The sequence below is a fragment of the Apis mellifera genome, linkage group LG6 (genome assembly GCF_003254395.2).
Source record: "Apis mellifera strain DH4 linkage group LG6, Amel_HAv3.1, whole genome shotgun sequence".
NCBI classification, from domain to species: domain Eukaryota; kingdom Metazoa; phylum Arthropoda; class Insecta; order Hymenoptera; family Apidae; genus Apis; species Apis mellifera.
Window position 1 is genome coordinate 3,974,980 of NC_037643.1, and position 14,003 is coordinate 3,988,982.

The 14,003-nt window shown below is 33.4% G+C and overlaps 1 protein-coding gene and 1 long non-coding RNA gene across 9 annotated transcripts in view; both read right to left on the reverse strand.

Moving 5' to 3' along the window:
• LOC413005 (protein NDRG3) overlaps nt 1-14,003 on the reverse strand; it is a 42,896-nt gene that overhangs the window by 12,238 nt on the left and 16,655 nt on the right. For 5 of the 8 annotated variants that reach the window (XR_408591.3, XM_016912696.2, XM_006560021.3 and 2 more), the window contains 2 exons: nt 12,275-12,328; nt 366-565 (listed from right to left, as the gene is read on the reverse strand). Coding sequence is in view for 7 of the 8 variants with exons in the window: in XM_006560021.3 (XP_006560084.1) it covers nt 366-565; nt 12,275-12,328 (254 nt within the window). In the remaining variant the exon portion in view is untranslated. The remainder of the gene's footprint in view (nt 1-365; nt 566-12,274; nt 12,329-14,003) is intronic. The other 3 variants (XM_016912693.2, XM_016912694.2, XM_016912697.2) reach the window with 1 other exon arrangement.
• On the reverse strand, nt 5,299-12,268 carry LOC107964610. The gene is made up of 2 exons (XR_001703437.2): nt 10,338-12,268; nt 5,299-10,049 (listed from the first exon to the last, which is right to left on the reverse strand). It is a non-coding gene; the product is annotated as an uncharacterized LOC107964610 (long non-coding RNA).

Consider the following 14,003-nt stretch of genomic DNA (forward strand, 5'->3'; position numbering starts at 1 on the left):
AAAAAGAATATATATATATAATTTTTGACAACAAACAATTATTCAATTCGCACGATAATTTATAATCAATGCGAAAAAAGTATATAAAAAAATTAGCTGTAATATAATTGTTATTCTAATATTTAATCGATTAAAAAAAAAATCCTTTTTTTCCAAAACCACTTTTTTTTTTACCTTTGGCCCTTCCCTAAATCGTGCAATCTGAAATCTAAAAAAAGGTAAGAAATAATTCTGAAATCGTGTGATTAACATGACCGATGCTGGAATCACGAGAATTCATTGAATTATGATTCACGATCCAATTTTTACACGGTATTATTATAAGACAAACGGTTAAAAAAAAAGAAAAAAAGTGGATTACTTACAGTTAAGGCCTAAGTCGTGATAAGTGAGAATGGCAGGTTTCGCTCGATTCCCTTGCACAGCCACCAAAATACTTCCTTTGTCGGTTTCAACCCTCTCCTCTCGCACGGAACTGTCATCTCTCGATAGACATCTCAGCGGTGGAAATTGCAGTTGAATATTTTTCAGTTCGATGTCATCCATACTATCTGAGGGCATCGTGCTGCGCATGGAAATGAATTCCTTAATCCCACGATACGAGCATGTAAATCAATTCGGACGTTCTTGGCGAACATGCAAACGAATAACGAAATGTTCAAGGTTCAACACAGTCAGGTCAGATTTATTTCACTGGCGTTTCTCGAGTCAAATAGAATGTAGAAATATCGTCCACAGAAAAATATTAAAACTTGTCCATTTAATTTTATAAATTATCCTTCTTCTTCTGGTTGGAGAATTTTGTTGAATTGAATGTACAAATGTTTTAATAAGGAGAAAATTATAGACAATCCAAAGTCCTTTTGCAATATATTATTGAATAAAATTTGAAAATTATAAATATCGAATCTTCTTGCTTAAAGAATTCTATAATAAAACAAATTTCACAGAGTAGATATATTTCTATCCAATGTATAATTTTGAAATTATAAAGAAAATTCAAACAAACATTTAATAATTTCTATATATCTAATTTCTTTTTAACTTTCTCTTTTTATGAATTCATATAATCATATCAAGTTTTAATTAGAAAGTATCAATGCTCGTTTTTACGTTGTTTAATTGTAAAACTATTAAGTTAAATGTAAAAGAAAGTATTACATTTTAATAATAAAAATGTGTTAACTCTCAGACTGTTGGATGTACAAAAGTATAAAAGAAAGAATCAGTGAAACGAGAAGCATTATTTTTTGGTGTTTGTTCTCTTTTCATTCGCACTACAGACAAAGTATCATCAAATATTCGCTACGTCAACATCAGAATATAAAATGTGCCAAACTGATGCTTTCAGGGCTTGTATAGCTAGTTCTGCACATTTTTGTTCTTTTGAGAGCGTTCACCATAAATATTTTGCGAGTAAACATTTTGTTTCTTCTGTTTTTTTTTTGTTTTTTTATTTCTCTTTTAATTTCAAATTCTTCTGTAAATTAAAATCGTATTAAAAGTCAAGTAATTACATTGTAAGTATTAAATATTACTTCTTTCATAATCTTGGATCTTACAACAAGATCTTCTTATTCGCGAGATTTAAAAGTAAATATATCTTCATTGTGCATACTTATAAAAATAATAATTGAAAAGAAAAATAGAATAAAATCTCTCTTTTTTTTTTGTAATATTATATTCGTCAGTTCCATCATAAATCATATTCACTTTTCATTTATGATTAATGATATCTTCGTATATTTAAAATCAATTACAATAAGCGTAATCGATATGGTAGTTGATTTAAATAATTTCAACGAGAAAATTAAAATTTTATAATTGTATTAAGAATTTCATTTTAATCTATCACAATGGAAAATGTTGTTGTTATTGTTTTCTAATTAATTTCTCCGTCTGATTGCATTATAATTTACAGAAATGATGTGCGATTATTTGAAGTTAATTAATTCATATTCATTTGACCCATAAATACATACAACAGATTATATAGGAACAATTTTCCAATGCACGCTTAATGAATTGAGCAATTAAGCCGAATCTATATCACTTCATGAATATGTTAAAATCCGTACATGTCATATGTAATAAACAATTTGTATTGCAAACATGTACTTCTCTATACAATCATTGACTACAAAAATATTTAAACGATGTAAATAAATTTTTCCTTTTTCCAAAAAATATTAATTTTCCAATTAAAATAGAGCGAAATTTCGAACGATATAAAACGCTCTATTGGAGAAAATATCGACGAGCATATGCATAAAAATTTTAATTAAAATATAAAAGAATACTGCAAGTTTAGGAAGATAGAGGTTTCACCTCTTCGAACAGATTTCTCGTTAAAAAAAATTGCTCCACGTGGGCAGATAGAATCCATCACGCTCTCATACGTGCGAAAACTTTCATCAAAATCTAAATTTTCAGCAAATTCTTTGAATATATTTCCACACTGTCAGAATCTCCTCCTATCCTTGCCAAAGAAAATTATCCCTTCGTGAATTTCAAAGTATCGAATATTCTTTCTTGGAACGCAATTCCAATATTAATTATTGTTATTACATGTATTTTTCATCAGGTTGACAAACGACCGCCAATGACGTTACCGGTGTGCGTGATGACGTGCGTTATCGGGCGCGCGCGCCCACGGAAGTCGAGGATGATTTGCATAAAACGCTGTGGCAACACACGTTTAATAAACGAACTGCGCGTACTTGCCCACTTTATCAAAGAAGTTGAAGGTGCAGTGAGCTTTTTATGGTATCGATCCTATCGAGGGGCCACGCCCTATCGTGGCGTGGCGTGGCTATCGTGGGATCGCGCGTTTTCTCTTAAGGTGTCACCGAATCCCACCACGTGCTTTCATTCTATGCGGCAATCTTCGCAATTCGTGTGCGCAATTTCCCTTTGACGCCTGCAATTCTATTCAGCTGCAGACACATAAAGAGGAAACACGTAGCGCCGCGTTCTTCTTCGTTCCCTTAACGTTCAAAAGTGCATTTCACTCTCAGGCGAAATGGCCGTTTAACGTCTGTTTAAAGTGCACGTTTGTCATGTGAAACGAACGATGAATCACAGCCTTGCTTATTTTTCCTCTTCCTTTTTCTTCCTTCCTTTTTTTTTTTGATATATAGGTACATCAATTTTGGCGGATGAAAAATCGTCTGACAATATTGGTTTTTATTTTTCTTGGAAGATATGTATCATCTTTTGTAATTCTTTTCATTATATTTTATAGATTTTATTTATTTCGTGATGTAATCATAAATTGAAAATGATTACGTCAGGCAATATCTTTTAATAATAAAACGAATCGTTTCAAATTTACAATTAGTAGTTTCAAATATTATCGAGTTTAGCGAAACATTTTCTAATTAAAATCATTCCAAGCATACAATTGCTTTTGATTGATTAATTCGATCGTGTTAACCGTCCAATTTCGCCCTTCTTCGTCTAATGTTCCAAGAATTTGCTCTGACCTGTATTCCTCAGGATTTGCCGCGCGACCCAATTTACCAGGAAAATGTCAGAAACTCTGGTTGACCTGTTCCCTACAACTTTGTGCGAGATAAAGGAACGTTACCCTTCTGTTAAAAATATCGGTGAAAATACCATTCACCTCGTTGAAGAAGTTACTTTCTTCGCTTCAGTTTCCCCCGGAGGTGATCCTGTCCTTTTGTTGAACGTTCCTTTTCTTCGCTTTATCATTCTAGAAAGGCGCTGTTGCGCAAATTGATTTTCCAATAATCCCATTATTGCACGTATTATTCACCATATAAGATATAATTTTATACATTCAATATACTGCTTCTTCTGTTTCCTTCGAGATTTCGAGCAGCGATGTAATTTCAACAATTTGTTATCGAATTAACAAAATTCTCTCTACAAGATGTATAATTTTTGGATTTGAAAAAGATTTTCCCGATCAGAAAGATGAAAAGAAAATTGTGGAAGTTTCATTATAAGATAAAAGGATATTCTTAAGCGAATTAATTTCTGTAAGTTTATCGCTCGTTTTCGTTTCACTCCTCTCATTTACTTTTGAATGGAACAATGATCTCGGCGAAAGAAGATATGAAATTCTCTCTTTTAAAAGCGTTTGGCATTCGCCAGCAGGAAATATCTCCGTGGAAACTATTTCATTAAATCTCCGCTCAAGATTTATGGTCGCGGTCGTGTGGCGCCGGATTAACTTCTTCACTCGTTCAAAATCAATAAGTTATCCCGCACGGCGAACGTATTACAATTAAAATCGCCAAAATTTCGTCGCAAAACGTTTCTCAAAAATGAAGAAAAAAATATTGGAACAGCATAGTCATAGTTGCAAGTACTGGTAGATAAATATATGTTTGAAATTCGACCTATTTGCACACGATCAATAGCATTAAAGACAAGGTATTTTACTCGAGAAGCCATAATCGAGCACTTAAATGTCGAAAGACATTAATGGATTTAATCATCTTCAAAGTGAAAACGATTTCTCACGTTGTTGGAATCTGATGATAAACTCGCGTATTTAGATATACAGTAGCAGTTTGGCTCTAATAGAACTTTAAATTATATTTTACTGATAATATATACCATAGTTCGAGATTTAAAAAAGATATAAATGTGAAATCCAAGAGGAAAAATTTTTATTTTGTTCCCAATCGTAAAACAAAAGTGGTTAAATTCGTTTGGAAAAAAGAAAATATTTCCTCTTTGCAAATATTTATTCATTTTATTCACGATATATCTTCGATGTATGAATAATAATTGCCATAATTTTATAAAATGCTTCGATAAAATTTCATCAAAGTTTTTTCATCTTGCTCTTTTATATTTTGCAATCAAGGAGTATAACAATAAAGTAATCGTTCGAAATGATTGCATATGGAAATTCTGATAAAGAAAAAAAAAAATCGAGGAAATTAATGGGCCATTTATTACTATCGATCATTATGAAACTTTAAAGATATCGAGATGCTTCATCCTATCTTAATTGTTTCTAATTATGATACTACAATGGGAATATACATTAACAATTATTATTATTTTTACGATGAAGTAAAATGTATGAAACGTGACGAAATACAGAATGGATAAGAAAAACTTTTCATACAAGTTTATCTTCTTTTTATAGTTTAATTTATTTCCCATAAATATTTTATAACTCACTTTATCTCTCGTAAAGACAATATTAGGTCATATTCGTTATTAGTTATTAATTTCTACTGAGTATTACTAATTTGAACGAATAACACAACACAGTCTTTCTTCTTTCTATTATTATTTCTATCATTTTTTTTTCCATACATTACGTTTATATTTATTTCAACACGTGTAACACGTGAAAAAACGAGTCTAAATAATACTCTGCCTTTATAATACATTTTTCATTTTTACACGAAACGTTTTTAGCGTTATTAACTCTTTTACGAAGATATACGAAGAATGAAATGAAATTTCACGTTTTCATTCCGTTTTTCGATACCGTTTTCATTAAAATTTTCTTTGAAACACATTGTGTTTGAAGAATTTCACGTATAAAGAACAAATTGAAATTCCACGTCTTAATTCCATCTCCTTCTTTCATTTTCTTTTATTACTTCGTTTAAAAATTTCTTCTCGAAAAACGCGATTAACGACTAACTCTCTTATTGTTTGATTGTATTTGATTTATTATATAAACAATCTTGCAAATCGAATTGCCGTTCGATTTATTCGTTCTTTAATTTTAAAACAACAACCAAGTTTGCCAAAACTTCTTCATTCGTAAATGTAATTGGATCTTTTGCTTATATACTTCGAATTATTGTCTCCAATCACTTATTACGTTAATACAATAATCTCGTTAATCCTCTGCCCGTTCTATTTTCCAGCTAAAGATTAAACGGTACTTGTAGTGGTTCGAATATATGGTATGAGGTTCGCTTCATTGAATTTCCAAGCACAGCAAATCTGTCTGCGTGTGGTTTTCCGTATCTCTAGCACGTCGCGCTATCATTTCCGGTTCAAGTTAAATCCGGTTGTGTTCCTGTCTCAAGTTGTCGATGAAGGCAAGTAACGATAAATGCGCGCTGTTAACATGTTCCAAGAGGCCCTTGCCTCTCTCGCTTGCGTTTATTTAATGAATTATATACCGAAGGTTGTTCAAACCTTATTTGTAGTAACGACGTTGTAAAATAATAATAATTCGCCAAAGTATTAATAAAATGGAACCTCTTCTTCAATGACGAGTGCATTAATGAAGTGCAATAAAGAAATATAATGGGACGTGGATTAAACGAGGAGGACAAACAAAATCCGATGAATCCGAACTCTCTGTACAAATTTGTTTTCTTTCGTGATTCATTTTTATTTTATTTTGCAATATTTTTAAGATTAAATCTAATATCTATCAGCTATATAACGATTATTCGACAAATTATCGATTATTAATTTGAGAGTAAACGAAGAATTGTTATTGCAATGTCTTTTAAAAATTCCAAGTTTTATTCCCCATCTTCTGTAATTCGAATAACTTAAAATAATATAATTTTGTCCATTCGTTTCTTCTGTGAAACACAGTAATTTGATTCGAATTATTTGATGTACGCTTTCATTGCATGAATTAAAACTTATCTTTATAAAATGGTAAAATCTCGATAACTCGAATTTTAAGAGTGGAATTAGAATTTTTAAAGTTATCGAGTATCAAATATAAATATTATAATAACTAATTTTCTTATTATATTTAGAATTATGAGTTTCTTATTATATTACAATCGTAAACATTTTTAGTTGCCATTAAAAATCAGCATTAATATTTATGACATGACACGAAAAGGTTATACGTAAAGGCTTTCGAAATACTCGATAAGTTACACTGATTACAAAAACAAGTTGAAATAAAGACAACTATGCATTTAACAAGTTATCCAACTCGTCGAATCGATTGTTTTAAAACTTCCAACGTCCAAGGAAACATTAAAAATTCATTATTCAAAGGTGCGGGACGAAGATGCAGGAATATATCGGTTATGCAAATCCCCGTTTGCCTTTCAAAGTATCTTCTCTTTAAAAAAAATCTTCATCGATTGAACGAATGATACGAAAATGGATTTTTCAAGTTAAAAGACTTGGCTTGACAATCGAGCGGTAATAGACCGAGAATAAAAAAACTCCATTTAAAATACTGAAAAAAAAAAAAAAATCTGCAATTTCTTTTTTCTCTCGGAATAATTACTTAGTATATAACTCCTTTCTAGGAAAAGGAAAAAGTATTCTTCGCAAGAGGTGTTAGCGAAAATTGCGAAAAAAGAAATGCGTGAAAAGCTGTTGAATAGACACAATATCTGTGAAAAGGAGGATTTAACCAGTGACCAGAGTTTTTCAACGACTCGACTCGGGCAGAAAAACGGCACGATTTTCGAGGTATTCGCATTCATTCGAGAAGTCGGAGAGTTTTAAGCCGGGCTGCAAACCCGTTTCAAACTGTTGCAAATTAATCGCAGATACCAGAGTGGATTTTCCAAAGGTAATTCGAAAATTTAAAATCTTCAAGATTTTTAAATATGGAGCAAGATAAACAGGCAACGGATGCTTGAAGTGTTTAAATCTGGATAACGGATTCGTTAAAACGTGAGCGTAATTATGATCGTATTTTATTACGGTTGAATATCTGCCACAATGTGTATGAACTTGGCGTATATATACGCAAATAATATTAACGAGTTTTGCTTCCACTCCCACGTTTTATCAATTTGTCATGAAATTTATGGAAAATGAGGTGAATTTAACAAATCGTTGCTCGAAAACTACAAATATTACACAATTTTAATAAAATTCTCGTAAACAGATATTCGTAAAAATATAATATTACAAAATAATATTTTGCGTGTAACGATATTAATTTAAAATGAATCAAAATATTTTTATCATCTTTGATCAGCCACGCGAAAGAAAAAAATTAAACTCTTCTAAGTTTTGTTATACAACGTGAACACAAAGTTCGATCACATTGATCATTCCCTCCTCTTCTAATAAATCATAGTATCCTCGCGTTTATGAGCGAATATAGATAATAATAATGCTAAATATACGAAGATTAAACGCAACGTTCATAAATAATTCAACGTTTCGAGCGATACGATAAAATTGATACGACATAAATTTACAGAAGCAAAAGCTGAGACACGAAATAAAATTGCTGTGGGTAGGAACAGGTATATATATATGTACGGTACTTGACGAGGTGGTACATAACACTTGGCACAAAGAAAAAGAAAATGTTGGATTCCCAAGAAACCCATTCGATCGATTGTCGCTAGGAGCCAGGCTAACCACCGCCGAAGGAACATTCGATATCCACGTCATTCGATATCTCGTTCATATCCTTTTTACCGATCGATTAACCGAGCTGCACACGAGATTTTTTTTTTAGCAAGTAACCCGTTCACCGTTGGAGCAGAGAGAGATGCGTGTAAGACGAGGCTGCCGGGATTAGATCGATTTACATCTTTCCCTTACAGGCTTACAGGAATCAGGCTTTCCTTTTTTCCAAAACAAAAGCGAGCTCGAGCGATTATTAACGACGAAGAAATTAGATCTGGTCGAATTTTATTTCGAGATCGAAACAAGAAAGGAAAGTTTTTGAACGATACGGAAAATATCATGGATTTTTAAATAGCAAGTAAACAATTTTCTTAATAATTTCAAAATTATAATTTTTAAAAAGCAAATTTATATGCAGGTTCACATTCTTTAATTGCATTCGTGAAAATATTCGTATTTTTCGTATAAACATCTAGAAACTGAAAATATTTCAAATGAAGTAATATAAATATATATCATATCGTAAAGTATGGAAATGAATTACGACATGAAATAACATGACAACATTTCTAATAATATCATTTCAACAAAAAACAGTCAAATCTGACCAAGAGATCTATGCAGAGTATAGATCATTTGCCAAAGCGATTCTATCTAAATAAATTCAAATTGTATTTTGAAAGAAAACACAGCTCGATGCCCAATATCAAAAAATGCATCCTAAAAGGTAATATAACATAATGGAAGAATATAAAGAATTGAATTATTCTATTCATTCCATGCATTAACTGCAATTGCACAACAATTCCGTTACCTTTCGTTACCTCTGATCCTGGACGAGTTGTTGTCGGGTTTTTGTTCTAATTTTACCTTGTATATTTCGTGGCCATTTGTCTACACTCATGCCAGCAATTATGAAACACGAGTACATCTGCTATTGAAATTTGACAGTTTATAAAGGACGCTGGGTTTGCATGACAGTTGACACGAATTCTCTCTTCTGTTCTCGTTAATTAGTTATAATTATGATCGGGATATAGTATAGAAGCGTGGGTGTGTCTCTATATAATGAGAATATTTCGTTCAAGTTGTTAATTAGAGTTAAATTTACGTTCACTCTTCTATTGCGTCATTATTAAAATTAATATTATTCTTGAAAATGGATAATGACGTACAAAGATTTTCTTTTTTTTAAATATCTTATTACCAGAATTTTTATATATAATAATTTAATATATATAACTTTTATGGAACCGGAAATTAATATGTAAATATCGCAATAAGTAAGTTTATTTTCGAATAAATTATATCTCTCAGCGTATATTATACGTGCGTGTTGTAAAAGTGACTTTCATGACATTACTTAATATACGAAAGAAGAGAACGTGAATGGAAAAATTAAAGATTGCATAAAACGTCGTCTCGAAAATTTCGATTTCACGCAGGATGATATGTAGAATTTTCCAATGTTTCGATCAACGTTTCCGATACTCAATATTCCCCTAAACTGTTTGAAACTGGAAAAAGAGAGAGGGGAAATTGGCCCATTGTTTCTATCGAGTTGGAAATTGAGCTAAATCCCGAGGATCCTGCAGTTCAGGTGAATCCGGCATGTTGCCAAGTGGCACGAAAACGAATTTTTCAGCGAAAGTAGAGCAAAATGACGTATGAATTCGCGGTGTCATAAGGAATTTCTTACATTTTAATGTCCCGTTAACACCATTCATCATCACGTACAACTTATATAACTGTAACACAAAAAAAAAAAAATGAATAGAAATCAATGAAAAGTAATTAGATTATTTCGAAAAAAAGAAAAATAATTAAAACGTTCTTCTTTTAAATTAAACATTTTTTGAAGATTAATAATTAATAATTAAAACGTAACGCAATTATCTATCAATTATGAAAGATTCAAATTTATGTATTTTCTATATTTATTTCGAAAGGCCATTTTGAATTTTCCACGCGTAATTTATATTGTACAAGAAAAAGATTAAAAAAGAAAAAAAAAAGAATGAAACGTGAAACTCAACTTCACTTATCCATCGTTATTTTTTAAGTTGTACCGTGGCACTGTCAACTATCACAAGCTTGTGACACAAATACCACGTAGATCGATAATCCTCAACTTCTTTATTCTTTCCATGTAATACGGAAACGCGTATTCTATTTCGAGTAAATATTTTTAAACCGAGAAAATCAATGTTGTCGAACAATTGACTCGTTGTTTTCCGCTTTAATGGACCGTAATTAATCCTAATTTCACCGTTAATTGCTCTGCAACGAAGATCGATCAGGAAGAAGTACAGAAGCGGTTTCCGATTGCAAGTCCGGGGCGCCGGTCTGTCTGATTATCCAATTTCAGATACAACAAGAGGAAAATACACGATGATTCACACCGTCGATACCGATCAATGTTTCCCGCGATTTTAGAGAGAGAATTTATTACACTTCTCGAAAGAGGAAAATCTTCAACGATTCCCAATTGGCACGAATTGTTTCGAACAGGTCTCGCGAAAATTAGTCTCGCGAACCAGTTGGCCACGCGTGTACAAATAAAGCGGAGACAGAGAATCCGCGTGGAAATGAAGTTAATTACGATACATAACACAATACGTTACGATAAATTGCGAGACGTGTCACAATTGCTACGTATTTGACAAAGGAATTATTTACGACGTGGACTCGTGGTACGAATTAACCGAGCGATCGGATAAAAGTGTAATTCTCGAGTTTTAATTACGTGGGAACAATACGACGTGTCCACAAAATTAGAAATTTAACGTCGCGCGTCAAATCCGCTCGTTGGTCGGCTCGAATTGGCTCGTATCCGTGCACGCGCGTATTCGAGACGGTTACATAACGCAAATTTCATTAAAATCCCCCGTCTTGTTGGAAACTGCGTTCAACCTCGTCGCACGTATCCACTCCACTCCTACCGTGTCCGACCATTCTTTCATCTCGTTGGAAAAAAAAAAAAAAAGAAACGAACGAAGAAACGAGAGTTTAATTCGCGCGTAATTGTTAATTCCTAAGGCAGATGTTAATCCGAAGGAAGGAAGGTTTCCCCTCGAATTAAAAAAGATCATCGATTAAGAAAGGAACCTTGGAAACTCGGGATATAATAACATTTGAGAATCATGGTTGAAATTTACATTTAAAATGGAGACGCGATGGCGACAAGCGTGAAACTTTCCGGGAACTTTCCGTCCCGACAGAAAGAATGGAAGCGAAGGGTTCGTTCGAAATAATCGGCTACAAGAATCCCATTCCCCTCGCGGAAAATCGAGGGGGAACGATGATAAAATTTTCCAGATAAAACTTTTAAAAAACTTGGTCGTAATCGAGAAATATATTTTCCACGACGGAAATTCGATCATTCGATAAACCGTCGGGAGAAATAGGTCGCACGCAATACCCCCCTCGCCATTACAATTTCATTTTCACCGAGTTCGAGTTAATGCATCCTATCGATTCGCTGTTGCGAATTACAACTTCTGGGAATTGCGATAACTTGGAAAAAAAAAGAAAAAAGGAAAACAAAAAATACACGTGTAAAATATGACACCATGACGTCGAAACGATCGTTCCAGATTTTTATATCAGAGATGTGTGTGTACATTTCGTATTAACGGTTTATCGGGAGCAAACCTTGACTTGTCTTTTGTACTTTTGAAAAGAAATAATAACGTTGCCACTCTTAATAATATAGCTGCCAATTATCTTGACGATCATTCGGCTTTATTATTGATATCGGGGTCAATGCCAATTCTCTCTTTTCACGAGACTCTCGACAACAAAAATCCCTATGGAACGGATGTCGAATATACAGTATTATTATTACAGGGCGTGCACAACAGCTTGGTTCTCGATCATCTACCTACGAGTTTCTTCTTCTCCATTGTACATAAATACAATCCGTGTATACAGTTTCTACAGGTGTTGTATTGTGTTATTCAACGAAACTTACCCCAAAAGAGCTGATTTCTCGGGTGTGGCGGCGGTCGGCATCCTGTTTCTTTCCCTAGAACAAAATGGCGGGGAATAATAACAACGCCCGGCCCTAGCGGCTTACAAACGCGGCCCTCTACCCGGCTGTCAGAAACAAACAAACATTGTAGCAAGCATTGTACATTTTACTACATTCTCCAAAAAAAAGAAAAAAAAAGATATCCAAAATTAGCAATACAAATCTCTAAATAATTCGTTAGCACGAGTTCTAAACCGCATAATATCTATTGCTTTTTCCGGTCGACGATCGAGCAAACCGCATCCCGTGAATAATGTCACGCGATCATTTTTGCCGCGTTCACGATCAGTGATCAGAAAGGGGAGAGAAGATTCGAAGAATGATAATAAAAGTGAACCAGAACGGTGGAACACATTCGTCTGGCGGGCAACACGTTCGCGACAAACAAAGACGGTTCTCGACCGTTCCGCGCGAAGGAAATTGAGGATCCGTGCGGTCGAGAGAGACGTGTCGTGGTGAATATATATATAAATACAATGTTGTGCGAGGAGGATCGACCTCGCAGGAGGATCTTTCGAACCGAGAAGCCGGTTCCGCAACGCACGCGTTGTCGTCGCGCGCCACGAACCACACGCCAATGCAACTCGAGCGTTGCGAGGACAAAGAACATCCGACACATCGTGCATGCGAAAAAAAAAAAAAAGATTAGTGATAATAATAACGTAACACTGGTGATAGGTTTCACGAGAGAAGACACGAGATTACACGTTCTTCACGATTTAATTTTTTTGTATTTATTCACAGTTTGTTCCGTTTCTTCCGTTTTTCTTTGAAGTTGGTTTTGGATAAAGGAATTTACATGGAATTTGAATGTTTATCGGTTTTTATATCGATCATATTGGTTTTCCAATTTATAAATATTATCATACCATTTATTTGACATGAAAAGACAAATGGAGGTTGGAGAGATTTGTATAACTGGTAATTTAGATGATAAAGGAAAAGATTCGTGTAAATTTAAATTTGTGTATTTAGAATTAAAATGTAAGTAATTTGCTGAAAATAGCAAGTTAAATATTACGTAGACGTAGCGATCTCTTTGTAAGAGTAAGTTATAAAAAATTTAATCAATCTTCATATATCATACAAGTAAACTTCACACGAGTAAACTTTTCCTCTGAATTACATTTTTACCTTACCGTTTTATTATCGATATCGAACGTTTTTTCTCCGCCGATATTACACAAATATTATAAAATAACGAATTTATCAACGATAACGCATATCCTAATAAAACTACAATCATTATCTACAATTAAACAAAATAAAAACCAACTTCAAAGAACCTCCTCCTGCATATCTAACTTAAACATAGATTAATCGTCAAATAAAAAAACGTTCAAAAAATTTCCCGATAAGATATTAAACTCTTCCTTTTCCTTTAAAAAAAAAAACATCAATTAAATGTTCCCGACGTTCCCGATATCTTTACTCGTGATTAAAATTTCGTACATAATTTGCAAACACTTATCACCGATGCCGAGTTTTGCAAGCGCAGCCAACGGCTCGAAATCAGCATAGATAACAGTCCAAGTAACGAGCGCACACATACACAAACGAGCAAAACAGGAAAGCGTAGGAAGTCGAAAAGTCATGCAACGATGGTAATACGCGCGGTGGAAGTGCGAGGAAAGGAGTGACGTTCAGGTCGCATGATGCGGCTTACCTC